Source organism: Argiope bruennichi, chromosome 8 (genome assembly GCF_947563725.1).
Source record: "Argiope bruennichi chromosome 8, qqArgBrue1.1, whole genome shotgun sequence".
In the NCBI taxonomy this organism is placed as follows: Eukaryota; Metazoa; Arthropoda; class Arachnida; order Araneae; family Araneidae; genus Argiope; species Argiope bruennichi.
Genome location: NC_079158.1, coordinates 111,421,399 through 111,448,870, shown reverse-complemented (window position 1 = coordinate 111,448,870; position 27,472 = coordinate 111,421,399). Strand labels below are relative to the sequence as shown.

At 32.5% G+C, this 27,472-nt stretch overlaps 1 protein-coding gene across 1 annotated transcript in view; it reads right to left on the bottom strand.

Moving 5' to 3' along the window:
* The window catches only part of LOC129980726 (transmembrane channel-like protein), an 82,450-nt gene that overhangs the window by 27,817 nt on the left and 27,161 nt on the right, over window positions 1-27,472 (bottom strand). Inside the window, exons 2-17 of the mRNA XM_056091108.1 lie at window positions 27,007-27,138; window positions 26,350-26,446; window positions 24,697-24,778; window positions 22,566-22,672; window positions 22,313-22,411; window positions 19,706-19,845; window positions 18,529-18,676; window positions 17,565-17,608; window positions 15,756-15,900; window positions 15,553-15,662; window positions 14,565-14,634; window positions 11,859-12,426; window positions 9,821-10,200; window positions 2,670-2,798; window positions 2,484-2,551; window positions 1,038-1,277 (exon numbers count right to left, since the gene is read on the bottom strand). Of these exons, the coding sequence (XP_055947083.1) occupies window positions 1,038-1,277; window positions 2,484-2,551; window positions 2,670-2,798; window positions 9,821-10,200; window positions 11,859-12,426; window positions 14,565-14,634; window positions 15,553-15,662; window positions 15,756-15,900; window positions 17,565-17,608; window positions 18,529-18,676; window positions 19,706-19,845; window positions 22,313-22,411; window positions 22,566-22,672; window positions 24,697-24,778; window positions 26,350-26,446; window positions 27,007-27,138 (2,559 nt within the window). The remainder of the gene's footprint in view (window positions 1-1,037; window positions 1,278-2,483; window positions 2,552-2,669; window positions 2,799-9,820; window positions 10,201-11,858; window positions 12,427-14,564; window positions 14,635-15,552; window positions 15,663-15,755; window positions 15,901-17,564; window positions 17,609-18,528; window positions 18,677-19,705; window positions 19,846-22,312; window positions 22,412-22,565; window positions 22,673-24,696; window positions 24,779-26,349; window positions 26,447-27,006; window positions 27,139-27,472) is intronic.

Sequence of the window (27,472 nt, the reverse complement as noted above, 5' to 3'; positions counted from 1 at the left end):
TGTCACAGACAGACAGACATTTTCAAAAAATGTACTTTTTGAACTTAGTGAGGTATACGAGAAAGTAGAAATTATCTTTTCGGATTCGATCAAAACATGAAGATTCCTTAAATCTCAAAACAGAACTGTTTTCATCTTTGTATCTTTATAATGTACTTTGTAATGTCATTTAAAATGATTTACGCTATTTTAAATGACTGCAAAAATATAATTTAAAAAAATACTTACTTGAACAAATATATAATCATGGTGAACTCAAACATTTTTATTTTATTACATCATAAATGTTCTGTATAACTTCTCAGAATCATGCTAGCTTTGCCATGCTTGCTCCAACATATATGGTATTATTAAGTTCAGTGCAAATTGCAATTCTAGTTGGTCCCACAATTAGAAGTAAGCTTGTATGCCTTCGATTTTTAGGTGGTCTTTTTCAGTGAAAATTCTAGGTGCGTGATTTCTCAAAAATATGTTTAATAAACGTTAGAACAAACGAAAACATGTTGCTTGTTTGATCTCTAAGATCACTGAATACCATAACATGTGATTTTTAATGTGGGAATTTTTCAAAAAAAAACAACATTGTGTAGCACCGTTACTTTACATATAAAAATATATTCATATAATGCTCTGAACTTGATAAAACCAGACACATTGAAACGAGTTTGAAACGAATTGATATTGTCTTGCAATCTGATGTGACTCAGAGAAGTTATATGGAACATAATGCAATAAATGTAAAAAGTTGCAGTCTTTCTTCATTTCAAATTCATTCTGTAAAATGCATATTTAAAAATCAATCTATAATAACATTTTAAAATACCATGAATGATTTTGAATGACCCAGTATTTTTCTTTTCGTATACTAGAAAAAAAAGTAATTTCTCTTTGAGCAATGCAACTCATTATTTAAATACAAATCAATTTAATTTTAGTTCTTCCTTCCTGCTATGTTTTGGATGTCCTTCAATTTCTCTAATGACTTATTTTTAAAAATGCTTGAATTTAAAATATCTTGCAAATTTTGTTGTTCTTACCTGAATGGCCCACAATGCCACGAGGGTTCGAGCCAGACACAGGCGAACCCTACAGGCAAGGTACAGAGGAAAAGCATTATAAGCAGCAAGGCATAGTAGAAGTTGTTGGATCTAGAAGCTCGGAAGACGGTCTCGTGGGGAATGTTGGCTGTGAGGACGGCCCAGCTGCGGACATATACCAGGATGCATAGCTTTACAGTGTTGATAGCTGGCAGTCCGGGGGAGAAGAACATGCCCATCCTGGAGCAAAAAATTATAAGATTTCAATCGATAACGAACTTCTGCTTCTGTACTTCCAAATCAAATCAGGAAATCCTATTACTCAAAAGAATGAATTCAAAATTGTCATGAGACTGTTTGAAATTTTTCTCACGCGGTTATCCTATTAGAGAAGCAATTATTTAAATTCCATTTTCTTGAAATATGCAGACTATTTATTACAATCCTGAGATATCCATTCCATTTAAGATTAGCGACACGGATAGTCATAAAAGTAATGTCTTGCCATAATTCTTTGGTTTTGGGTTACGCGATGAGACCATTTACAGCGAAACTAAGCAACAGTTTTTGGTGCTAGCATTCTTATTTCGAAAATGGTAAGAAACACAAGACTAAAGTAAATACAAAGTTAGGTAGCATTATTCATTTGGCAAAAAAAAAATATCCTATGAACATAAATGCTTAAAAAAGTATAAATGAAACAGTGATTAGTTTGGTCTTTATTGAAAGTTTTAGAGAAATTTTGTAGAGATCAGATTTTGTAGAGGTTGATGAGAAGTACGTAGAGCAGTAAAGATAAATGAGCCAATCCTTCAACAACCCTTCTCTTGTGCATGACGTCAGTTTCGGAAATAATTATCATACAAATACAGGTTCCACGTTTCCTCTTTTTAATTCTAATGCAATTTTTATATTACACAGATAATGTTTTACACCTTGAAACTGACTGATAGTGGTCGCTTTAAAATAGCGTATGGCTATTTTTCAAAATCTAGAACAACACCTTTCTCCATTTTGAAGTTAAGTGTGGATGCCATGCTAAGGCTTCCAGTAGATCCCAGTATACTCTCTTTCGTCTTTGCATTATTAAAATATTTCCAATACCTTCAACGAATATTTTTTGAAACTAGTGGTAACCAAAATCCAAAAGGTATTTCAAATTTATTAACATATATAATATAATGTACATTTAATACTTGAGTAAACTATGAAAGCTTTCAAAAATTGTAAAATGACAGAAATTATTTCCAATATTCTGAACGAATCATACAAAACTAGAGTGACTCAAAACACCAAATTTCTAGAAACTTATTTAATTTTGTAGCACTATTAGCAGTTAATAAAAATATACACATTTTAAAATTTAAAAGTTAACGAAATAAAAATGATAAATGTATTACAAGTTTGAAAATATAAGAAAAACGAATACATATGTTACACACTTACCAGACTAATCCTTGATTGTTAACTAAATGTAGAATATTCTCAGCTATTTTGAAATCTCCATAGCCTGGCTAAAATTTTGAAAAATAGTTATTATACAGGTATCAGACAAAAATGATTTATTATTGATTTAAATGGCAAGAGTATTTAAAGACAAATTTAAAGCAACAACAAAGAGGTTTTCCTTACGAATCCTTTCTCAAGGTCCCAGCACCAGCAGTTGTTGGCGTAGCGAACGAAGACGGCTCTCAGAAAATCTGTGATAATCGTGGAGATGACTGTCATGACCAAGTCCATGATAGTCAACTTCACCAGTTCCTGAAAGAAATTCACTTGCTTGAAAAGATAATAATGTTGTTGTTTCTTATGGCACTTGCCCTGGGCAAGCCCGCTGTTCGAAGACAGCCGAATTAAGCCTGAGGTGGAGCGCTCTTGTTTCTATAGTAGAGCCATCTAGGGCCAAGAGAACGATTTAGCTACACACGTCACAACCCTTTTTACGTGGCGGACTTCATTCACGCATTTCATTCACTCAACAACAGATCGTAATTTAGATCTGAATCAGAGAACGATCACCCCTGATCCAGTACCCCCAGTGGTATTACTCTCGACATGGAGGACTTTGTGACCACGACAGATTTAAAGCGCGTCAGCCACCAAGCACGCGGGGAATCTTCGGCCAGAGGGGTTCGAACTCGCAACCAAAGGATCCGACGCTCTACCAGCCAGGCTATCCCAGCCTAAAGATAATAATAATATCATCAAGGTACACAGCAACAGCAGTATTCAGATTACAGTATTCAGAAGTTAATATTAAAAATGGTACTTGTTTATTTATATGGTCTACGAGTTTTCATGGAGATTTTCAGATTACACCAAGATTGCCAAGCTTTCTTATACAAAATACAACCATCTTGGCTGTGTATCTAAGTTACTTGGCGATAATACCCGGAAATCGAAAAACTAAACAGTGCTTTGTCGATTTTAACCATCAGAGCTCACAATAATATGCTTTTCATAATCTGTAGATCCTTACACTTTCATTTATATACTTTGTAATATTCAGGACCAAGTAAAGATTATCTAAAATTTCTGGTAAAGACTGATAATGTAAATATGGCATCTTGAAACATAATAATTAAAGACCGGTAACACCTTACAGAAATTACATTCAAACTTACAAAGATGATGTATAACTGAATTTTTTTTTAATATTTGATTTCTTTACAAACAAATAATCATTTTTCTAGAGATAGTTAGCAAGATAAGTTGAAATAAGGAGCAATGAAAAAAAAACCGAGGAAGCAAAAGTTAATTTTGAAAAGTGAATTATTAATAGGAATTAAAAAACTATAGAAAGTGAATTAGAAATCTTAGGTCAAACAAAGTAGCTGAGTATGTTACAATAAACAATTTTACACAGCAAATGTATTGGCGCAAATGATCCATTGAGGCAGAAAGTTAAGAAATCGTTATGAAAAAATTTAGAGATAACATTAGTTTTTAACATAATATAGAGATCTTTATAACATTATTAATACCTGTTTCTTCCCAAGAATTTTTCCCATAACAGCGCAGAATTACATCTATCGGTAATAAAACGCCAAAGAAGTCACTGGCAAACAATTTCAAATATACCTTTTCTTGAAATTAAGCACAAAATACTCTAGAAACAGTATATTGTTGAAAGCCACTTGAATTGAAACGAATTGAAAATTCTACGATTATTACCAGGCGAAGTGAAATGAAATGAAGATAATCATAAAGAACAAAGGAACTTAGTGGTAGGTGACGGAACTAAAGTATTAAGAAGATGACAACACAAAGACAGTTGTTTTAAAATCCTAGATAATATCAAAAATCGAATTATGAAAAAAATTATCAAAATAAGGTGAAAGTAAAGGAATTTTTATTATTTTAAGTTACTCAGTTTGTCATTCTAAACATGTCATTATATTATATAGACATACCAAATAAGGTAGCAGAGGACTTAAAAGTTCGGTTTTCCTCCTTAATAATAAAAAGCTATTAAACTCAGAATAAAATCTTAAGTGGTATGCGATAAGTATTAATAAAAGCTATCAAGTTTTGAAATAACTTAATTTTTTTAATTATTTATGACCGATTACGCAATCTTAAAGTCTGAGAATTCATTTTACCGTCATTTATGTTCCCAACTCTTTAATTAATCTATTTTTATGTTTATAACTATTTGATTAAGCCTTTTCTCTCAAATTAATAACCTTTTATTTAAATGTGAATAATTATTTCTCCTCTCCTCTTTCTTTAGAAGGCATTTGATCTATAGGGATATTTTTTAAGAGTCGATCCAACAACTTAAAGTAATAAAAAATTTGTAATATATTTTTTCAAAGCAAACTTTATTTAGATTATGAATATTTTCTCCTCTCATCACCAAAGTTGTCTTTTGAAATTCCGATGCTTAAATTAAAATTTAAAACTTTTATTTAAGTGCAGTGTACTGAATTTAAATTTCGCTTATAAAACTAAGAACATAGAGTTATTTGACATTATGATTAAATAATGAAAAGCCAAAACGTTGGTTTAACGGTGATAAATCAACTAATGAACGAGTTTTGTATCTCTTTAGCTGCTTCAATAATTAATCAAGTACCATAAAATTAGCAATATTATTAAAACAAGAAATTTTAAAATTCGTAAGATTGTTATTATAACGTTTGGTAAGCGAAATTCTTTTCAACAAATAAATATTCATTAAATGCAGCAGAAAATAATCGTTTGCTATAATCGGAGACTTTTAAGGATTTTAGAAATGAGTGAATAAAATGTCTGCGATAGATAAAGCCATCTTCCTAGAATTTTTAATATCTTCTCACACATTTGTTGGCGAAAGACGTTGATGAATTGTACCCCAGTGTCAGTTCGTCAGTGATAGATGAGGCGCTTTTAATATTCTTTAGATAATAAGATAAAACTCATTATTATTCAATTTAGTAAACTTAATTTGGCAACAATCTCCGAAAATTTCATATGAGAAACATGAACTATTCTATTAGAATATTCTCTTTATTATCGTTTCTGTAAAGATTTAAGTATCTCAGAAATGTAATTTGAGTTTGCATAAAGAATGGCTAAAATAAAAAATGATGTTTGATGCACAATTATTACGACCAAGGAGGCAAAAATTTATTAAAATACGATTTAGACAATAAGAATTCGATTAAGATTAAAATTCAATTAGATCCGAAAGGTATTTCCAATATTAAGACTGGTTTTTCATGACCAATTTAGTGAAATCTCTTTATGAATTCTCAATGTTGCTAATTTCAACATTTGGAATTGCTTCTGCAGGCATACATTTCAAATTTAAAATCTTCAGAATCAAATTTAAAAAACTGAGTTTTAACAGTAGATATCCCTATTGATACTAAATATAGATGCTAATTATTCGAATGCAAAACTAATTTCTAAACATTAGTTTTCAAATGTTCTTCTGTGTGACAAATCTCCTCTATGCGAATCTTTTTATTTCAATCAAACCAAAGATGATGCTTATTGTTGATGAGGGTGGGAAAACCATACGAGGAGAACTGAGTAAAATCTTCATCCTTAGCATTGAAATAAATTCATCAATTGAGCAATTCAATCCAATTCATCATTAGTATATGAGGAAAACTGAGTAAAATCTTCCTCCTTAGCATTCAAATGAGTTCATCAATCGAGCATTTTAATTCAATTTATCATTAGTATATGAGGAAACCTGAGTAAACTCTTCATCCTTAGCATTCAAATGAGTTCATCAATTGAGTATTTTAATTCAATTCATCATTAGTATGTGAGGAAAACTGAGTAAAATTTTCATCCTTAGCATTCAAATGAGTTCATCAATTGAGCAATTCAATTCAATTCATCATTATTATACGAGGAGAACTGAGTAAATCATTAGCACTCAATTTTTTTTCGAACCCAAAGATAATAATCAGTGCTGATAGAGATGGAATAAGGGCAAAAAGGGATTCGAATCTTCTTGATAAGTCACAGTCAACCCATTTTTATTTGACAGAAGCAAGTGATCTCAGTAAAAAGACGAATCTTTTTGATCAGTCACAGCCAATCCATCTTTAGGAATCAAAGATGATGATCACTGTTAGTGTGGATGGAAAGAGAACGGAATATCTAAGAGGTGAGAAGATTTTCTTACTCCACCAGAGCCAGTGTACTCATATTTGAAAAAATATAAAATGTTGAATGTTGCTTATGGAATGGATAAAAGAGTTGTATGAAGAAAGATGTGAAGAATCTTCTTAATTAACCACTAATAAACAATTTTGAAGGACCACAGATGATGGCAATTGATGATATGGAAAAAGAACATTTCTAGAAAATCTCCTTGATTAGCCATAATAAATGTATTTTTAGTTAATGGCTAAAAAGATGAGAAAATCTTCTTTATAAACCTCAGCCAAACATTTGATGGTGATGCTAATTGATGAAGATGGGGAAAAAAACCATTTCAAGAAAATCTCCTCGATTAACCATAATAAACGTATTTTTAATTGATGAAAAAAGAAATACATATAGAAAGAAAAGAAAATCTTCTTTATAAACCACAAGCCAAAATTGATGGTGATACTCATTGGTGAAGTTGGGAAAAAAACCATTTCAAGAAAATCTCCTTGAGTAACCATAATAAACGTATTTTTAGTGGATGAAAAAAGAAATACATATAGAAAGAAGAGAAAATAATATTTATAACCACAGCCAAACAATTGATGCTGATGGAAAAAAAACCATTTCAAGAAAATCTTCTTCAGTAGTCATGATAAACGCATTTTCAGTGGATGAGAAAAGAAGTACATATAGAAAGAAGAGAAAATATTCTTTATAAACCACAAGCCAAAATTGATGGTGATACTCATTGGTGAAGTTGGAAAAAAAACCATTTCAAGAAAATCTCCTTGAGTAACCATAATAAACGTATTTTTAGTGGATGAAAAAAGAAATACATATAGAAAGAAGAGAAAATAATATTTATAACCACAGCCAAACAATTGATGCTGATGGAAAAAAAACCATTTCAAGAAAATCTTCTTCAGTAGTCATGATAAACGCATTTTCAGTGGATGAGAAAAGAAGTACATATAGAAAGAAGAGAAAATATTCTTTATAAACCACAAGCCAAAATTGATGGTGATACTCATTGGTGAAGTTGGGAAAAAAACCATTTCAAGAAAATCTCCTTGAGTAACCATAATAAACGTATTTTTAGTGGATGAAAAAAGAAATACATATAGAAAGAAGAGAAAATAATATTTATAACCACAGCCAAACAATTGATGCTGATGGAAAAAAAACCATTTCAAGAAAATCTTCTTCAGTAGTCATGATAAACGCATTTTCAGTGGATGAGAAAAGAAGTACATATAGAAAGAAGAGAAAATATTCTTTATAAACCACAAGCCAAAATTGATGGTGATACTCATTGGTGAAGTTGGGAAAAAAACCATTTCAAGAAAATCTCCTTGAGTAACCATAATAAACGTATTTTTAGTGGATGAAAAAAGAAATACATATAGAAAGAAGAGAAAATAATATTTATAAACCACAGCCAAACAATTGATGATGATGGGAAAATATCATTTCAAGAGAATCTTCATGATTAACCATAATAAACGTATTTTTAATTGATGAAAAAAGAAATACATATAGAAAGAAGAGAAAATATTCTTTATAAACCACAAGCCAAAATTGATGGTGATACTCATTGGTGAAGTTGGGAAAAAAACCATTTCAAGAAAATCTCCTTGAGTAACCATAATAAACGTATTTTTAGTGGATGAAAAAAGAAATACATATAGAAAGAAGAGAAAATAATATTTATAAACCACAGCCAAACAATTGATGATGATGGGAAAATATCATTTCAAGAGAATCTTCATGATTAACCATAATAAACGTATTTTTAATTGATGAAAAAAGAAATACATATAGAAAGAAGAGAAAATATTCTTTATAAACCACAAGCCAAAATTGATGGTGATACTCATTGGTGAAGTTGAAAAAAAAAACATTTCAAGAAAATCTCCTTGAGTAACCATAATAAACGTATTTTTAGTGGATGAAAAAAGAAATACATATAGAAAGAAGAGAAAATAATATTTATAAACCACAGCCAAACAATTGATGATGATGGGAAAATATCATTTCAAGAGAATCTTCATGATTAACCATAATAAACGTATTTTTAATTGATGAAAAAAGAAATACATATAGAAAGAAGAGAAAATATTCTTTATAAACCACAAGCCAAAATTGATGGTGATACTCATTGGTGAAGTTGGGAAAAAAACCATTTCAAGAAAATCTCCTTGAGTAACCATAATAAACGTATTTTTAGTGGATGAAAAAAGAAATACATATAGAAAGAAGAGAAAATAATATTTATAACCACAGCCAAACAATTGATGCTGATGGAAAAAAAAACCATTTCAAGAAAATCTTCTTCAGTAGTCATGATAAACGCATTTTCAGTGGATGAGAAAAGAAGTACATATAGAAAGAAGAGAAAATATTCTTTATAAACCACAAGCCAAAATTGATGGTGATACTCATTGGTGAAGTTGGAAAAAAAACCATTTCAAGAAAATCTCTTGATTAACCATAATAAACATACTTTTAGTGGATGGAAAAAAGAAACACATATAGAAAGATTATCTTCTTTATAAGGCTACAGCTAAATAATATGATGATGGTAAAAGATCATTTCGAGGAATCTCCTTGATTAGCCATTATAAACGTACGTTTAATGCGTGAAAAAAAGAGACACATGCAGAAAGATGAGAAAAATCTTCGCTAACAACCTAAGCCAAACAATTTTTGAGGACTAAAACGAATGATCATTGTTGATTTGGATGGAAAAGTACCGTACGAGGAATGATGAAGAGAATTTTTCTGACTCGCAGCAACCATTTTATTTTTAATGGACGAAAAAGGGAATATGCGTAAAGAAGATAATACATGATGGGAACACTATACGAAAAATTATAACTCATTTTCTGTAAAACATTTTAGATCAACGTTGTTTTTACTCCTTCTAAAAAGAGATCATATTGTTGCTTCAGTTATAAAATAAATAGAAAATTAAGATAAATTCAGTATGCAGGGAGCTACTAACAGACACTTCTTAACCAAGAACAATCAAATACTTCGCCATATCTTCTCACATGTTCTTCGTGGGCTTCGTTCGACATGTTCTTAAGAGCCTTGTCTTAAATTTGTCAGTCAGATAAGTTCTCATGTAATTTCACCAGATGGTTACTAAAGCAGTTTAAGATATGCTAGTTTAAAGGAAATCTTACCTGTCCAAAGGCTGTTTCCCAGCACTTTTTCCTTAGGACTTCTTTCATCGATTCGGGTATGACGAGAAGATCATCACTGGTAGGCATCCTCTCCTTCTTCTCCTCCTGCATGCACCTGGCGGGGCATGGGGCATCCTCGTCAAACTCATACACTGGGCACGAGGGCTGGTATGTAGCATTCTCGAAAGCGTCCGTGCCATTAACGGTAAAATTGAAATCGTCTGTAGTGGTGGTGGTGAAGGTGGGATCGTAGGTGGAAGTTGTATCTGAGGGGCACAAGGGAATAGAGACTGTACAAGATGGATCAGTTGTGTCCGACGTTGGCTCTTCTTCTGTAGTGGTAGAGGTGGTGGTGGTTACACTGCTGAAGGTAGTGGTTTCTGATGGAAAGGAACAGACGTTAATTAATAAGGTTTATTAAATGCTTTTTGTAAGTTATTTCATTCTAATCGACATGACATTTCAAGTTTAAAAAAGTCACATTTTAGGAAATCATTATTAAATAAAATTCTCGAATTACTTTTGCAAGATTTTGAAAATACTTTTAAATTAGTTTTGCAAGATTACTAAAGACTTATTTAACTCGACGCTCCTTACGTTTCTAAAGCTGAGAGCTTATAATCGGTTTTTCTCTTCCTCACTTCTGGGTGTGCTGCATATTCATATTTTGCATAAAGTTTTGTTGTCATCAATAATGTGTTACTGATGACAACGCAATATTTTTCTATATTTAGAATTTAATAATAGATTACTCTATTAAGTGCTATCTATTCATTCTAAGTTGTTACTTTGTGGAGAATAAAGACCTAGATTCTTTAATTAATCAATAAATTAACGTCTAGGAAATAGTGCTAAGAAACGATAACTAGGAATATGAAGGGCTAGATAAATGAAATTTGATACCTGGATTAAGCATCTAATGTATAGATTCTTGTCAAATTTTGGAGGAAATTTGCCAAAATGCTCACCGTCTGTCTTTCTGTACTTTCCTATGCATATAAACGAAATAATTCTTAGACGCAATGTCTTAAATGAATGAAATTCGATATATGATCATGTGATTACATTTCAGTTCTGTGTCAAATTTTGGTTCAAATGTGTCCAAAATACATATTCGCACGATAGATTCCTTAAAAATGTTAAGTTCGAGTCAAAGATTTATTTTTTGTTACTACTCTTCATAAATACCACGTAAGGCATTCGTGATCTTATCCAAAATTCACAATTTTGTAGATATAGAACCCACAACACGCTATCAAACCATTTTTACAGCCTTGACCTTCACAAAAAAAAATAGAAAAGCAGACACCCTTTAAAATCGTTTGCGTATTGGTCATACTAGATTCACTCATCTTCATCTTTTACTCGGAGAACAACCAAAAATGTGTTCACCATGCAATTGTAAAATGTCTGTCCACAATATTTTGTTCGAATGCTTACGTTTCAGTGCTCAGCCCTTGCGATTTTTACAAACTCTTACAAGTTCTTTGCCAACATTACTTCATAAAATTCTTCGTGTTTTTTTTTAAATTTTTAAATCCATAAAGTTTATTCTCTCATTTAAACTTTGGGTGTTTTTTTTTTTTTTTTGAGAAATTTCAATTATAACCATTCTTACTGAATTTTTTATACTTTCCTATTGCTATGATTTTATCTACCTGTTTGGCGCAGTATAGTCAACATCTTGGATTTTGCACATCAAAAAACCAAACCAAGCAAAATCCACAATTTAATGCGGAAGAAATCGGAATAAGGCTCTAACTGCAGATTATGGGAGAAATTTTTAGGAAGAACACTCTCAGTTTTCGTTTTCAAACAAGTCAAAAGAATGAAAATGTTTTTGGAAGAAACATGGACTTAAATCATAGAAAATATAATCACCTATTAATTTGCCCTGATTATTTTCACATATTATTAGAAAATTATAATAAATTTAATTTAAGGGATAAGATTAACCAATCTCAAACTTTATTTCTTGTTTAGTGTGAAAAAACAATTACGTCTTCCTTTTACAGCAAGTCTTCATAACATTACTTACCATTATATAAAAAGGCAGTCGATAAAAGCGACGTTAGTGTACTTAGCGAATCATTAAAATCCCCAAAAATTGTAATGTTCTCTAAAGAATCATTCTGAAACTGTTTTGGAATGTCCACTGTCATGTTATCACCAGACAAATTGAAAAATATTGGATTCAGAGCAACATGGGGTCCACTAGGGGCTGAACTGCTCAGATTCCAGTTGGCTATTCCAAAGGCGGTAAGATTGGCGATGGTAAGGCGATATATCCTGTCGTAAGCCAAATCCTCATCCAGTGTCGAATTGTCCAGAAAATAATCACCATCGACCATGGACACATTGGGCTGCGATGTGGTTGTAGGTGCTAAAGAGTTCGTAATTTGTGTGGTGGCGTATAAAGCTGCCAAGGTGCAGTTCTGGATGATAATGTAGGTGCAGTTCTCAGCAAGGGTTGTGGACTCGGTGTCCTCGGAGGTGCCCATCATTTCCAGAAGGCTCCGGGTGTGGCGGACACTCGTGTTCTGTATATAGGCTCCGGAGTCGATGAAGTCAGTGATGTTCTTTGCTAGAACTTGCAGCTCATCTGTCTGGAATAAGAGTCAGAACATTTACTCAAAGATGTCAAATTTGTAAAATAACAATAATAATAACCCTATTCTCATGAAAACTTTGTAAATGCATCCAAATGAAAGTATTAACAGTTTTACGGCCATAGAATATTCTCGTATGGCCATAGAATATTCCCATATCAATAAACTGTTTAATATTTCAAATAAGAGATGCGGAGCTCCAAAATAATGAAACACACAGGACATCAAGACCAATTTGGAAAAAAAATCCTTCGAATGTTTATTGAAAAGTTTTGTGAAGAAGCATCAATTTAAGGCCAAAAGTTGATAAATAATAAAAGAACTCCATTTATTGCGGTTTCACAACCTATGCATTTTGTATTTTCTCAGGGCCTGTTATTTCTACAGGATATTTTGGTGGTTCTTTCTTTATTTTCCACCAGTAATCTCGTCTCATTTCTAGCCTCATTTCTCTATATACTGTCTCTTCATGGTACTAATGTTCTAACGGTTATGGTTAATGTCCTAAACATTTACGGATCCTCTATTTTCTAGAAAATTTGAATCTCTATAGACATGTGAACCAAAAACTTCTGGTAGTACTACTTCTGTTTGCTAAAGATGTACAATATCTCCAAAATGTTTCAATATTTTTTATTTTAGACAATATTGTGAAGATATTGTTATAATATTGTTGGTAATTTCGCACTAATAAGAAAATCAGTTATCTATCTTTTGAAATAGGACGCATGGTTGTTTTAAAAAAATCTTGAAAAGTGTTTTAACCCTAATTCGAGTTTAGGACTTTTGTGACCCCGAACCGTGAACATAAATTGGTCATTGTTCTTACAATAATTTTTCAAATGGGATTTCACATTTCAAAGCATTTTTTTATTTAATAAATTTTTTTATGATTTAGTTTAGTTTAATTTTTAAAAACTTAACCATAACTACTATTAGTATTATATCAGTATATATAAATTATTAAATTGATATTAAGAAATGATTTCCTTTACAAATAAAAGAATGGATTTCTATGGCAGATTAAGATGAAATAATGAATTTTAAACAAATATAATTATAAAAGTTAATATAATTTTGCAGAACTTATTGATTGAAACATAACAAAATTAATCAAACGAATAATTAATGTCTCAATATTCTATTAATAAAACATATATAGTTCAATATTAATTCATATCCTATTCCCAATATTTTACAATTTATATATAGTTTGCGTTTTTTTACACTTTATTTAATAACTTGCTAATGGAAATGTTCTAATCGGCTTGCCTGTGGCTCCTTCTTAACCCAGGAACCCTAAACCTAATCTACTAAATTAAGAATTCCCCACTGTTTAAAACTATTCCATGTTGATGTTTTAGCCAACATGAGAAATGTCAGACTGACTGAGAATCAGCATGGAATGGTTTTAAAAAAATGTAATGTCAAAATGGAAGTTTCTGTCTTCTAAAAGCCCACTAATCTACAAGCCAACAAAAATGACCGGCTTTTCAATATTGTCGTTCTTTAATTATAATATGTCCACGTTTAGGAAAATGAAAATATAATTAACTCCTTAAAATATCAATCAGGAAGTAGGATTAATATATATTTAAAAGATATTTTGTTTAACTTGAAAAGATAAATCTAAAGTAATTATAAAACGTTACGTGTGCGCTCATAAATTTCTTATGTACTTTCTTTTTAGAACCTTGTTTATCTTATTAAGCAAATCAAATATTTATTTTATCATACATAACAAATAGTTCTGGTAAAAGGAACATGTCAGTTCAAAAAGGAACTTTTGTAAGCAAAAATAACAAAATGTGTCGCACCGTTATTTACGACCAGTTTTTTTACTAATTAGCAGAAAAATATTAATGGACCTACACATCAAACCTCCCTAAAATATACATGTAAATATCAAAGCAATGATGTGAGTCTAATATAAATTTTACTATGATTTCATAAAAGTAACTAAATAGTCAATAAGTAAAACTGGGTCCTATATACGGAATCAATGTAAAGAACCTCAGTACCGTAGCCGCTTTCAGAAGAATTTAAACGGACAGACATTTTATTTAATTAGAGGGGAAAATAGAATCACATATATTATCGAATATTTATAATAATTTGCTGAAAAAGAAACTTACTGTTTTGTAGACTTTGGCAAAAAGTGCAAAGATGAGGGTATATAAATTCAGAAGGTATAAAAGTAGAATTCTGAAAAGAATGAGAGAAGAAATATATATTAATTCGTTATTGTAATCCATAATAGTGAAGCTGGAAATTAATATTTTAGAAAACATAAATTTCAAGCAAATCAGGCTTTAACTAATTTTTAAAATATTTAATTAAAAAAAATTTGATTGAATAGAAACGATACAATAAATCAAGCGGACCTAATGATAAATTTTTAGTTTGGGAATCGATGATTTTCAGATTCGAGAAAAGATACCATTGCAGATGCTGGCAGATATGTATTTGCGCACTCTAAAGTTGTCATTGGGAATCAAATGCTCTCTCGTTGCTAGGGCAAGGAATGTAAAGACGGGAGTATCAGCTCTAGTGTTGTCCTCGGCATTTGATTACTGTTAAAAATTACTTCATCTGTCCCAAAATAATCCTCCAGTTTATTGAGTTAGTTAGTTATATTAAGGGTCGTTTTAAAGCAACACTAGGTCTATTTTGGCACGGACCTCGTAATTTGGAACTGATGATGAGGACGGCACATAATCTGGCACTCCCTACTTATATTACTCCACTTCCCTCAGATTCTGAAACCAACATGACTGTCTGTTTGTTTGTTTCTTATGGCACTTGCCACTGACAAGCCCGCTGTTACGATGACAGCGATTTAAGCCTGAGGAGGACGTCTCTTATTTTTTATAGCAGCGCCAACTAGGGCCAAGAGTACGACTTTGCTACTTACGCATCACTCATTCGCTTGCACAACCCCTTTTTACAGGAGGGCACATTCACACATCTCACAGATAGAACAACAGAAGAACAACCATGCCCAAACCGGGACTCGAACCCGGGACGCCCAACATGACTGTCTGACAACCATGCTTGATACCAACATGTCTTTCTTACAAAAATATCTGCATATTACAAAGCATAAACGAAAGAAGCACACACCTAGCTAGCTGCCACCTGAGTTGAACGCGCGGATGATACTTCTCAGCCATTCCGATCATATCGAAGAGATTCGGAAACAAAATGGAGATGAAGGAGACAACCAGAGTCACCTGAAAAGAATCATAAGACCATTTAAGTGATGATGTAGTAAGTTTCTCTAGACTGTCTTTATATTATTTCCAGTTGTTGAACCATGGACTCACTTCATTTTGCCTGTACCACGTCCCGTTCTCTTGCGCTTCCGGCTCCTGCGATCGAGTCACCACCAGCACCACGGCATAAGCGCTGGACGCCAACAGGATAAAGACGGCGAAGTTGGCGGCCACGCGAATACTGATCAGCTTCCAGCTGCAAAAGAAGATGCATATTAACGTTTTGTACATGAAAATACAGTAGAATCTTGTTATCCGAAACACTGTCTTAACCGGCATGTGTATTCCTCGAAAGAGACTTAATTTAAGGATCCGAGGCGATTTCACTCCAGACACCTGTTTAGCTGCCCTTAAATAGGGTATTGCAGTCTTTTAAAGGCACAGTCTGCTTTTGAGATTTGTGGAGAGACGCTCTTGATAGTGGCTAGAGTACTGAAAATATCATGTTATGAATTTTCTCAAATCATTTAGATACATTAGGCGATTGTAGTGTTAAAGAGAGTGATTTTTTTTCAATAATTTGGCTAATTCGTAGTCTATATTAATTCTGAATTAATGACTACTCCGACCCGCTTGAAGGCACATGGAAAAACCTGATTGACCAGACTGCAGCTACAACAACACAGGCGGGTACTATGGTTGAGTCCTAAGGGCCATCATCGGTCACGGTACAACCTTTCCCGTGGGAAGCATATCCCGTCATCGATAGTAGATAGTAGACCTCATCACAACCATTTCTGTACCCATCTAGGTGACGTCAAAAAATTCGAACAAGAGATTTCGGCGAATATCCACGTTTTAAACTTCACTGAATTCGAAAAACATATTTTTGGAAAAAGTCCATTAAGCTCTCTGTGACAAAGAAAACTCGAAGACTTTGATCTAGATGGTTGATCTTTACTTTGACCCATCGCTTTGACGGCGAAAAAGTTTTGATCTATACGGTATTCGGTCTTTACCCCAAATTTGCAGATTTCTATCAAATTTTGAGTAAAATCTGTTCAAAAGAGTTCCGGTTTTCCAGTTGTTCGAATATAAGTTAACATGATAATTTCAAAAGGAAGTGAGATAGACAGATAAAATATTCGATACATAGATGTAATATCTATAGTGTAGAAATCTTTCAGACTTTGAGCCGAAGCCAACAAAGGGTTGACTGCCTGTCGGTATGTGCTTTCAAAAACATGTTACCACGATATTTAAAAAAAACGTATTGACTTAAATATATGAGGCTTTGTGACTGACTACAAGGGCAATTTCGAGTCAAATCGTTTTTTCAATCGATTGAGAAAAATGTGCCTAAAATGCAAATTCGATTTTCAGATATTAGTAACCTTATACCAGGGATTAATCGCCAAAAAATTCACCAAAGATGACACGATAAATTCAGTAAAAATGTTAAATTCACCCCAAAAGTTAATATTTCATGACTGTTATACGCCAGTGTCATGGAAGGCGTTCTCTGGCATGACAAGTGTATTAGAGAATATGAGAGAAAGTTTTGGGGAGACAATTCCCTATGGCTTGTTTATGATTTAGACAATACAAGTTGAGTCAAGTAAACAGTCCTTATTATAAGTTCCTTTCTGGCATAGCGATGAACCACCTGTTTCCACAAACTGAATTGATGGAAGCCTTTAGGAAAGTATTTTTCACGGTTAAGCAATAAATCGTGGGCATTGGGCATCCATAAACGTAAGCGTTCATTGAAAAGCATATAAAAATATTTCGAAAAAAAATGTTCTTTAGATAATAGTTTTGTTTAAACATAAATAATCATTAATGATAAATGATATCAAGCAAAATTAAATATTACATGTAGATGATTTAAGATATACAATAAAACTAAGCCTTATTTACCTCTTTTCTTCTTTCTTTTTTTCCTTTTCTTCCAGAATAGCTTCCTGTAAAGTAATTGAGTAAAAATAATTGAGTAAATCTGTAATGTAATTAATGAATCAAAAATGTTTGATTAATTGGCATATAAATACAAAACATAGTCTTCTATTATTGTCTTAGAAGTTCAAACACATTCAGTTTGCGTTTTCAGTATCATCGAAAATACATATAAATAATAATTTTGCAACATGCAACCATTAAATGTAAAATGAGAGCACAAATGGTTTTTGAAAACTCAAAATCAACAATTGTTTTTTAATTATAATTAAACGCAACTGGTTATAAATCGGGGGAAAAAGCGAATAAAAGAAAACAAAGAGAAAAATCGAACAAAAGAAAATCTTAAGATACTCACTCATGTAAATTGTTATGACATTTTAAAATAAAATAAAATATTTTTACTGTCATTGGTAAGAATAATGATAGGCTGCGCTCTACAATCAGATTGAATCTAAACATAGTCCAATCCCACTTGCATTTTATAAAATAAAACTTACAGTTAACGTTCGGCGACCACTATTTACCTACCATGTTAATAATTTTATCACGTCAAACCAAATTTGACGAATTACATTTTATACTAACAAAATAAATTACTATTTTTAATCATACTTACACAATGAACAGAGAACATTTTAATTGGTTAAATATAATTGCAAAATGGTGGAATTAATTGGCGAAATCGACCCTATTGTTGAAGTTGGAGGCTCTGCCAACTTTTTTGCGATAGCTTTCGAAATTCGAGAATGGTGAAATATAGGCGGCTATAGATGAAGCATTATAGGAATGAGCTTTCATATTTATAAATACATCGAAATAGAACTGCTGTTTGGAGTTATATTCTTTATGATTTTCGGAGGGCTTTTGAATCATTCTGTATACAATAATCTACTTAGACTATTCAATATTGAATTATAGTTCTTACTTTGAATCCCATGACTAGGGAAGCCACTTTGTTGTAAGCCGTTTCAGGATTGCCGATCATGTAGTCCCAGCCCGTGAATAGTTTCCAAGCAAACGTGCATTCGTCATCTTTTTCGGAAAGCTTGCTCATTCGGGAATTCTCGGCCATTCTACAAAACAAGAAAAAAATTAATATAATACAATGATATGAAAGTACAATCTAAAATTAATGATCGAAAAACATTTATTTTTCCTATTGTCATATTTACATTTACAACGATCTTAATTACAAAATTTATGGTGAAACAGGATACAGTAAAGAATCTGAACAACATGAATGACGTGCATATTGCGTATCCTCGGTACTAATAGCACTTTATTTTTTACTTACGTATTTATATTTAATACTTTCGCTTTTTCAGTTTATCTATATAGGTGTCTTTATTTTAAAAAACGCGATTTTACACACATAAACGAAAAAAAAACAAAACATTTTTTATAACTAACTATTACAGCCTTTTTTCTACCTGCTCTCATGCTGACATGTCATACAGCGCCGTCTCGGACCTAATTTCACCCTCTTAAACCCAAGTATGAGTTCAAAATATAAGTAATAACAAATAAATTGTCAAATTAATACTGTAAAATAGCAGATTGCTTCGAATAACATGTTAAAACTAAGTGCATTCGTGATTTTTTTTTATTTAAATGACCAGTTCATAGGTAGGTAAAATAGAAAAATATTCATCAGCATGCGATTAGTATCTAAATACTTTTTCTGAAAAAAAAAATGTTATTTTGCAAAAAAAAAAAAAAAAAAAAAAAACTTGTCAAGCGAAGTTTGGTCTTCCAGATATTGTACATAAAAATGTACCCCTCCCTCTTCTAGCTACAATTCTATCCCCCTTGTTCTGTTGTTGCTACAAAATTAAGAATTATGCAATTATTGGCTATTATAAATAGACAATAGTTACTATAGTTGTAGACAACCCGGTCCCGTCATACTAACTAAGATTAACAAAATGGAAGCTAATATTTCAATATGTATAAGTAGGCGCAATTATAAGTTCACAAATATTTTTTCTTCATTTAAAATGCATGACGGCAACGAAAGAATAGCAAAAGAAGAACAAAAAATTTTCAGATGATCATTCGGGAGTACAGTAAATCTACATCCTGTTACCTCCTAAAACCCTTACCTTCTGAGTATGGCGAAAAAGCTGAATATGTAAACCGCGATGGAAGTGAGAAAATATGCCAGAGGAACTCTGTAGCCTTCTTCTGTTTTCTCTTGGTTACTGTAGTAGCCATAAAAGATGGGGGAGTACTTCAAATAACCCTGTGGAAGACAGAGGATCAAAGTGAGTCATATGGCAATTTTATGCAAATGAAACATCAATTGAAATTTATGTATAAAAAAGTGTTTGGTAAAAAAAAGTGTTTGACGGCAATAAATTTTAAAGAATCAATAATGTTTTGGATCTTTTTAACTTGTTATACCTCTAACACAATAATAGTTTATGACTATTCATCTATTTCTCGTTCTTTAGTTAAGGACATGAAAGTCACAAATTCATTAGATTAGGATGTAATAGGTGAATTTCCATACTTAATAGTTCAATGAATATTAGCTCTATGTACTTTACGTCTAGGGCCTGGATGGTAGGGCGTTGGATTCGCGTCCCTTGGGTTGCAAATTCGAACCCAGCCGGCCGAAGCCTCCTCGTGTGTGTGGCTGGCACACGTATAAATCTGTCGTGGTCACAAATTCCTCCATATCGAGAGTAATACCACTGGGGGTACTGGATCATGAATGGTTGTTCTCTGATTCAGGTCTAACTTGCGATCTGCTGATGAAGTCCACGAATGAAGTCCGTCCTGTAAAAAGGGTTGTGACGTATGTGTAGCTAAGTCGCACTCTTGGCCCTAGATGGCACTACGGAAAAAACAAGAGACGCACCCTTGGCTTTAAATCATTGGCTTCTAAAGTCAGTGCGCTCGTCTATGACAAGTACCATTAGAAACAACAACAACTGTATGTCTATGGCTTCAGGAAGTTTTAGTTTATGTACAAAGCTCTTAGATTCAATCATTGCATTCATATCATTTGTTTATCTTTATTCTTTGAGGGATAATCTTAGGAGGCAAAGAGCTAAAGAGAATAAACAAAATTAGTATTTTAAAGAATCTGAATTCTGCACTTGCTGTTTCCTGCTAAATGAGGAAGGCTCATATTAACTAATCTTTCTCATTATCTTCACGTTATTAATAGTTAAATTACTTGTATTTTGCAGAAAAATACACAAGGAAATCACATTTTTTACCATCGAGAGAGGTCTTCCCAAAACTTTCTCGCATATTCTTAAACAGAAGTGTTATCTTAAAGAACATTTTGCATAGGAATGGCGCACAATAGTTACGGAATATTCACCTTTGACCTGAATTTAGCAATTTTACTGAATTTATCATGAGATTTTTGGCGATTAATCCTTGGCATGCGGTTAATAATATCTGAAAATTGAATTTGTATTTCAGATGTGTTTTTCACAGCGGATTGAAACTAAATTTTATACAAAACTGCACTTATAATCACAAAATCAATTACCAAATTTTCTATATTTAAATCAGTGCGTTTTTGGATCATCATGGTTACATGCTTCTGAAAGTACAGATAGACAGACGGCCAACCCCTTGTTGGCTTTGGCTCAAAATTTGATTAGTGTCTACTCTACAGATGTTGAGTCTGTATCTCGAATTCTATCTATTTTACCTTCTTCGTTTTGTAATAATCGCGATAGCTTATATTAGAACAACCTAACAGACGACCTTTCTCTGAACGTATTTTGCTCAAAATTTGATAGATATCTTCAAACTTGATGTAAAGATCTTATACCAAATTTTATCCGTCTAGCTCAAAACATATTTCAGTTATATTTGTCACAGACAGGCATTTTCAAAAAATTTGTTTTTCGAACTCTGGAAAGTCTGAAAAGTGGGGATTCGTCAATTCTCGAATTCGAATTTCTTAATGTTTTCAATATTTCTTCTGTACTTAAGCATATAGGAAAGTCAGCCATCTGATGCTCCGACACGCCATGAAGGCACACGGATTTAAACCATAAAACTAAATGACCGGACGGCCGCAACAGTAATACTGGCGGGAACTGTGGTTGAGTCCTAAGGGCCATCACCGGCCACGGTACAACCCTCCCCGAAGGAATTACGTCCCGTCATCGTTGGGAGGAGTCAGATCCCCCACCTATTTGTGTACCCTCCAGGGTGGCGAGATTCAACCATCATACCGGAAGCATCTCATCCTCATTTCGAGGTGCCTCCCCCGGGGGTTTACGCCTATAAGAAAGTAAAAATTACTTCCTAGAGACATTTATTCAGCACAATGTTAGTAATCGTGTGAATTCATGCTCACATGATGAACAGTAAATATGTCAATCAAACTTTTATTTCGCCGCATAAAGCTTTAATACTTTCTTTTTCTTCAAAATAAAAAAAAAGTAATGTAATAACAGGATGTATAGTTGTGAAGCAGTAGAAGCAGTATAATGGAAGTAACAACCTTTTATAAGTTAACTACACAACATTAGAGCACATTTCCTAGAAGCAAGCAAGAAGCAGAAACATTATCAAGCAATCAGTAGAAGATTGGTCATGAAATTACAAAGTGCCATGCGGTACAAATAATGGAAAATATGAAGCTTAAAGACCGCAAGAGAGCCAAAAGAAAGAGAAAGAGAGCTATAAAAAGAAGAGATAACTGCATAAATATTCTCAGAGAAATCTTCACTTACCTCGAAATCCCAAATATTCTTGAGATTGAGCGCGCTCTCTTTCTCTTCACTTTTGATTTCTTTTCGCATTCCGGTCATATCTTCTGCGCCACGAAGAACCTGTGAAAGGTGGAGAAAATATAAAATTTAAATAGCAATAATGTTAAATTTAATTTTTTAAAATCAAAACGTAATGAAAAATTAAATAAAAAATTAATTTAAAAAAATGATATTTTATAAAGTGAAAAAGAGAATAATGAAATTCGGAAATGACCTCCGGCACCATGAGGAAACAGCAAACAAAAGCAGATATAAAACAGTTGATCCAAAAAACCCATCGAAGGAAGGTGAAATAGGAGGCGACAACCGATCCAAAATGACCTGTCGGAGAGAAAAAAGAAATTAAGAAAAATCTTACACTGATTTTTTTAAATGTTATAATTGATAACTATTGTCTATTGCAAGTTAATGGCTGTTATTAAGCAGTTCCATATCAAATGAAAAAAATACCATTTAGAAATATAAAATTTTATAACAAAAAAATATTGATTATTTTTTTTAAATAAATTCCGTTCTTATTTATAAGGGTTACAGCACCATAGTTACAAATTTCTAAGAGGTACAGAATGTAAGTAGACTCAGAATCATGCAGCAATACTGAGTAGGAAACACTTGCGATACAAGGTAGATGGCGTTGTATATGCCCATGTTCCTCGAATGTTCCTGCAAAAACTCTTTATCTCTGAATTCTATAGCAAGATTCAATTATCACAACCAATGATTTCAAAGCTTCTCAAGTGAACAGGGCATAATCATAATCTTATACGAAACCAGTGACGTCAGCAAACTCAAAATTTAGATCCAATATGCATAGTTCATGGGGAAAAAACGGAAACTTTACTTTTCTGCCATATATGCATATTGGTATTTAGATGGATGGAGTTACAAATGTTTTATTCCTTTTTAATTTTTAGGACATAATTTAATATTCACTTGCTGAGTCTCTCTCTCTCTCTTTGAGGTGGAATAGGGGAGTACCTAAGAAAAAAAGTTTGGAATGAATTTTTCCAGGCAGGATTCTTTTTCTTTTTTTTTTTGTTATTGTTGTTCCAGTTAAAATGTATAATGTGCAATGAATTTACTGTGAAAATTCTTTTCTGAGCTTTAATATGGTATATTCATTTTCGATCTGAATGTTGGATGTGTTGACATCAATTCTAGCATCATTCGTTAATAATCACACTTCAATGTGGACAATGTATGTTCAATGTGGACAGATGCGATGTCATTGAATCTTACTATGGAATGCTCAGATGACGAGTTTTTGAAAGAACTTTTGGGGAACCTGTGCTTGTACAATGCCATCAAACAACTTTGCAAGCGTTTCCTATGCGGCATTGCTAAGTGATTCCAAGTCGTCTAAGTGTAACCTAACCCTTCTCAAAGTTTACATCCCTTATGCTGAACAATTTTGTGTACACCAATTTTTAGGTTATTTAGTTTGTTTAGGGATCTCAAATGCCTGGATTTGTTACAGCAGATAATATCAGAGGCGATGGATTTGCTCGGTGCAATTAATCTCTCCAACCAAGTTGAGCAGAGAATAGACATACACTAAGAGGCATCGCAGCAATTCTCAAGAATAAGAAAAAGGTAAACAGTCTGATTAAGCGCGTGGTAAAATAAAACGTTTTTAGGAGAAGTTGTAATATGTTAAATTCAAAATTACTATGAAAAAAGAAATTGTACATGCAAAATTTCCAAAATTACAAAAAAAAAAAATGTAGATTGCAAGTGCATCATATATTATGATTATTGAATTATTCAAACTTTGCTTTACATATAAATGGAATATTGTGCATTTAAAGTAAAGACATTCGCATGTTTCCTACTTTTAGGAATATATTATGCAGTTACTTATTTTTGTGGAACTAAATTTTGTCTCCAAAATAAGTGATAAGCAAGCTTCTAAATCAATTAATCAAAAATATATCTTCTGTGGAATAGTTTGCATACGTTTAGTCTTAGTGAAATAAGTGATTGAAACTCTATCAGCAAAGATATACGATAACTGTGAGGTATTCGAAATTTGGAATGCTGTAAAATATCATGAAAATATTACTATATTGCTCGGCATTTTATGCTGATAGGGAACGCTGAAATAAATGGCACTTTCAAAATATTCATTCGCACATGAAACATGCATTGAAAGATGAATCATAAACAAATTTACTATGGCTTTCCTATAAAAATCACTTTATAGAAGGGAAGAAGGCTTTTCATCAGCGTTTATTTAAAATCGCATTTCACATTTGCGTTTTTTACTAATTAGTATATATCTTATTAAATAATAAATTAAATTTCTCTTAAGCATGTGATATCTTCACCGTAAACGACAGACTTACTTTCTATTCGTTTGATGCGCATTTCCCACGGCGTCAACATCACCATGAAATTGGCAACTTCTCTTTTGAATCGGTTCCAGCCCTGTAAAAAGATATCATAAGCATTTCTTGAGAAAAATATGCTCATTTATAGAATGACGTCTTAATAACCAAAACTGGATACAAGTAGATTAAAATAGGTGTATAAATATGATTCCATCTATTTTGAATAAATGGTGTTATATGACTGCTAATAACCCGGGAAAGGTTGTGGTGAAAACTGATAAGCCAGTTAACAGCGACGCTACCAGAGCAATTGTTTTTGTATCGTGGTCATGTTACTGGGTTGCGAACCACAAGGTCCCAGGTTCTATCCTCGCTCAATTCAATCCGCCACAAGGTGAATTTCGAAGATCTGACAACAACATTTGGCGTATGATCTCTGGTTAATTTTTAAAATTATTTTTAGCTTAGAAAATATTTGAAGTTTTTTACCAAGCATACAGCATTTGCAGGAAGTTATACTACATTCTTTCATTTTAAAGAAAACTGAAACAGAAGCAGGTCATTTGCTGTTTGACATGTATGGTGATTATATCCCATCGAATACTACTACTTACAAAGTGCGGTTTCAGGGATTTAAAATAACGATTTCATTCCACATGACAAAATACTAGAGGTTATAATGAATTGTTGCAAACCGATTAAATCATCAATGGTAAACGATACAAGCAGCAATTCATGAATTTGAACGAATCATTGAAATAGAAACATCTAGAATAGGGCAGAAAGCACGAAAAAGTTGTTTTTCCAACCCTCACCCTAAAGTTTCTTTCACTAGAAAGTGAAAGAAACTTTAGAATCTTCACTTCAGAAATTACACCTCTGGAACTGTTTTTCCAATCATCGTATTCACCTGACTTTGCTCCTTCAAACTCTAATTGATTTCGTTTTATGTAGATTGCCCTTTTTTGGACAGAGATTAAATTTCCCCGCCGATATCAAAAATTGGTTTGATTATTGGATTGAATCTAAACAACCAGATTTTTTTGAAATTCATTTATTGCTTAAAAAATTAACAAATGTTGTAATTTCTATGAGAAAATATTCTCAATAAACCAATTTTTTTACATTTATAACAAACAAGTTGTGTCTTTATTTTACTTAAGAAAGAACTGAATTATATTTATATACCAAATAAAGTTTTTTGTTCATTCATAAGATAAATTTGACAATTTCTAATCAGAGCATTAAAAGGTTTTCACAAAACAACTTGAATGTTACTTTCATCTCATACGTTTCTTTTCAATTTTTAACTCTACTTAATATACTAACCTTAGATCAACATGATAATAATAGACTCATATTATTTTACGAATCAAAGGAGGCAATTAATAAAAAAATTAAAAATTTTAAAATAATTTGTCGAGAAGTACATAAAAATTCTTGCTTCAATTATAGAAGGCTTAATATAAAGAAGTTATTAAGTTCTTAATACTCGCTGCTTTCTTTAAAAGTGCTCTACATTTTGCGTGATTCATTAAGAGTATTCGAGTCAACTAGGGAAATAAAACTAATGATTGCTTTAGCTTTATTTGGATTGTAATTCATCTGTGATATAAACAAAACACGCGCGGCCGTGCTTGGCAGGTGGTTAAGTGCTGTGATACTCACCCTGCTCCAAAGGAGCGTGTACTTGGCAAAAACATCCTTTGATCGTTTACTTTGAGCCAATTCGCCCTCGTGTTTACGGACGTAAGCCTTGGCTTTTCTGAAAGAAAAAAAAAACTTTGAGTGTCAACTTCTGGCAGTTGGTGTTTGTTGTCAAGTCATAAAATATAAACTTTGGTTTGAAGATCGCTGTGAACGATGGTGACTAAGTGGAATGTTTTTTTTTTCTTTATTTATTTTTTGTCACTCGTGATCGACGAGTCACTTAACTTATTGACAAATGAATCCAAAAGGTGAAGAGTAAACAATTCTAGTTTAATGTTGATAAAAAGTGAAATAACATGTCAGATGGACAAAATCATATATAGGACAGAACACTGTTTTTGTAGCTATTAATGCAGATGCTTTTTATCCACACTGCAATATAACATTAAAAGCATAGTTATTTTAATCTAAACATAAATCAATGTTTTTCTCATAAATATATTTCCGTTTTCTTTTTACTTGTGTTTTTCTTTCTCTTCCAAAAAGGGGGGGGGAAAGAAAAAGAAAAAAGAATATTTTTGGCAGTTTGCCAATTGAGGATTCTTATCCGATAGCACATTATGAATACTTTTCATTCTTTATTTTTGAACAGAATAAGAGAGAAGGGGCGCTCACCTGAGGATCTTGTACTTTTTCTTCATGCGCCAGGGCTGTAGCTTGATGGTCTCAATGATCTGTTTGTTGAGGCGCATGTTCTCCTTCACCTCCTCGGGAGTCTCCTCCTCCTCAATGGATACGGCAGTGTCACTGGAATAAAGGAGAATTATCAATACAGATCGAGAGTTATCAAAATTATGCATAAATCATCTGGAGTAATCTCCGTAAAACTTCCTCTCACGCCCTCCAAAGAAAGACTTATCCCCTTCCCCGAACTTTAAGTTGTACACCTTGGTTAAAGCAGCGAATTCCGTACATAGCGTCAGTGAACATTAATTAGAAAACATACACCGTTGGTGCAAATTTAGCAATTTTATTGAATCTATCGTGCTAATATGTATTTTGGAACTTTCTCCCCACCCGGGACAAAATGGATTTTTCTAACTCGGAGAGATATGAAATGCGGAGATTCCTCAAAGTCTCA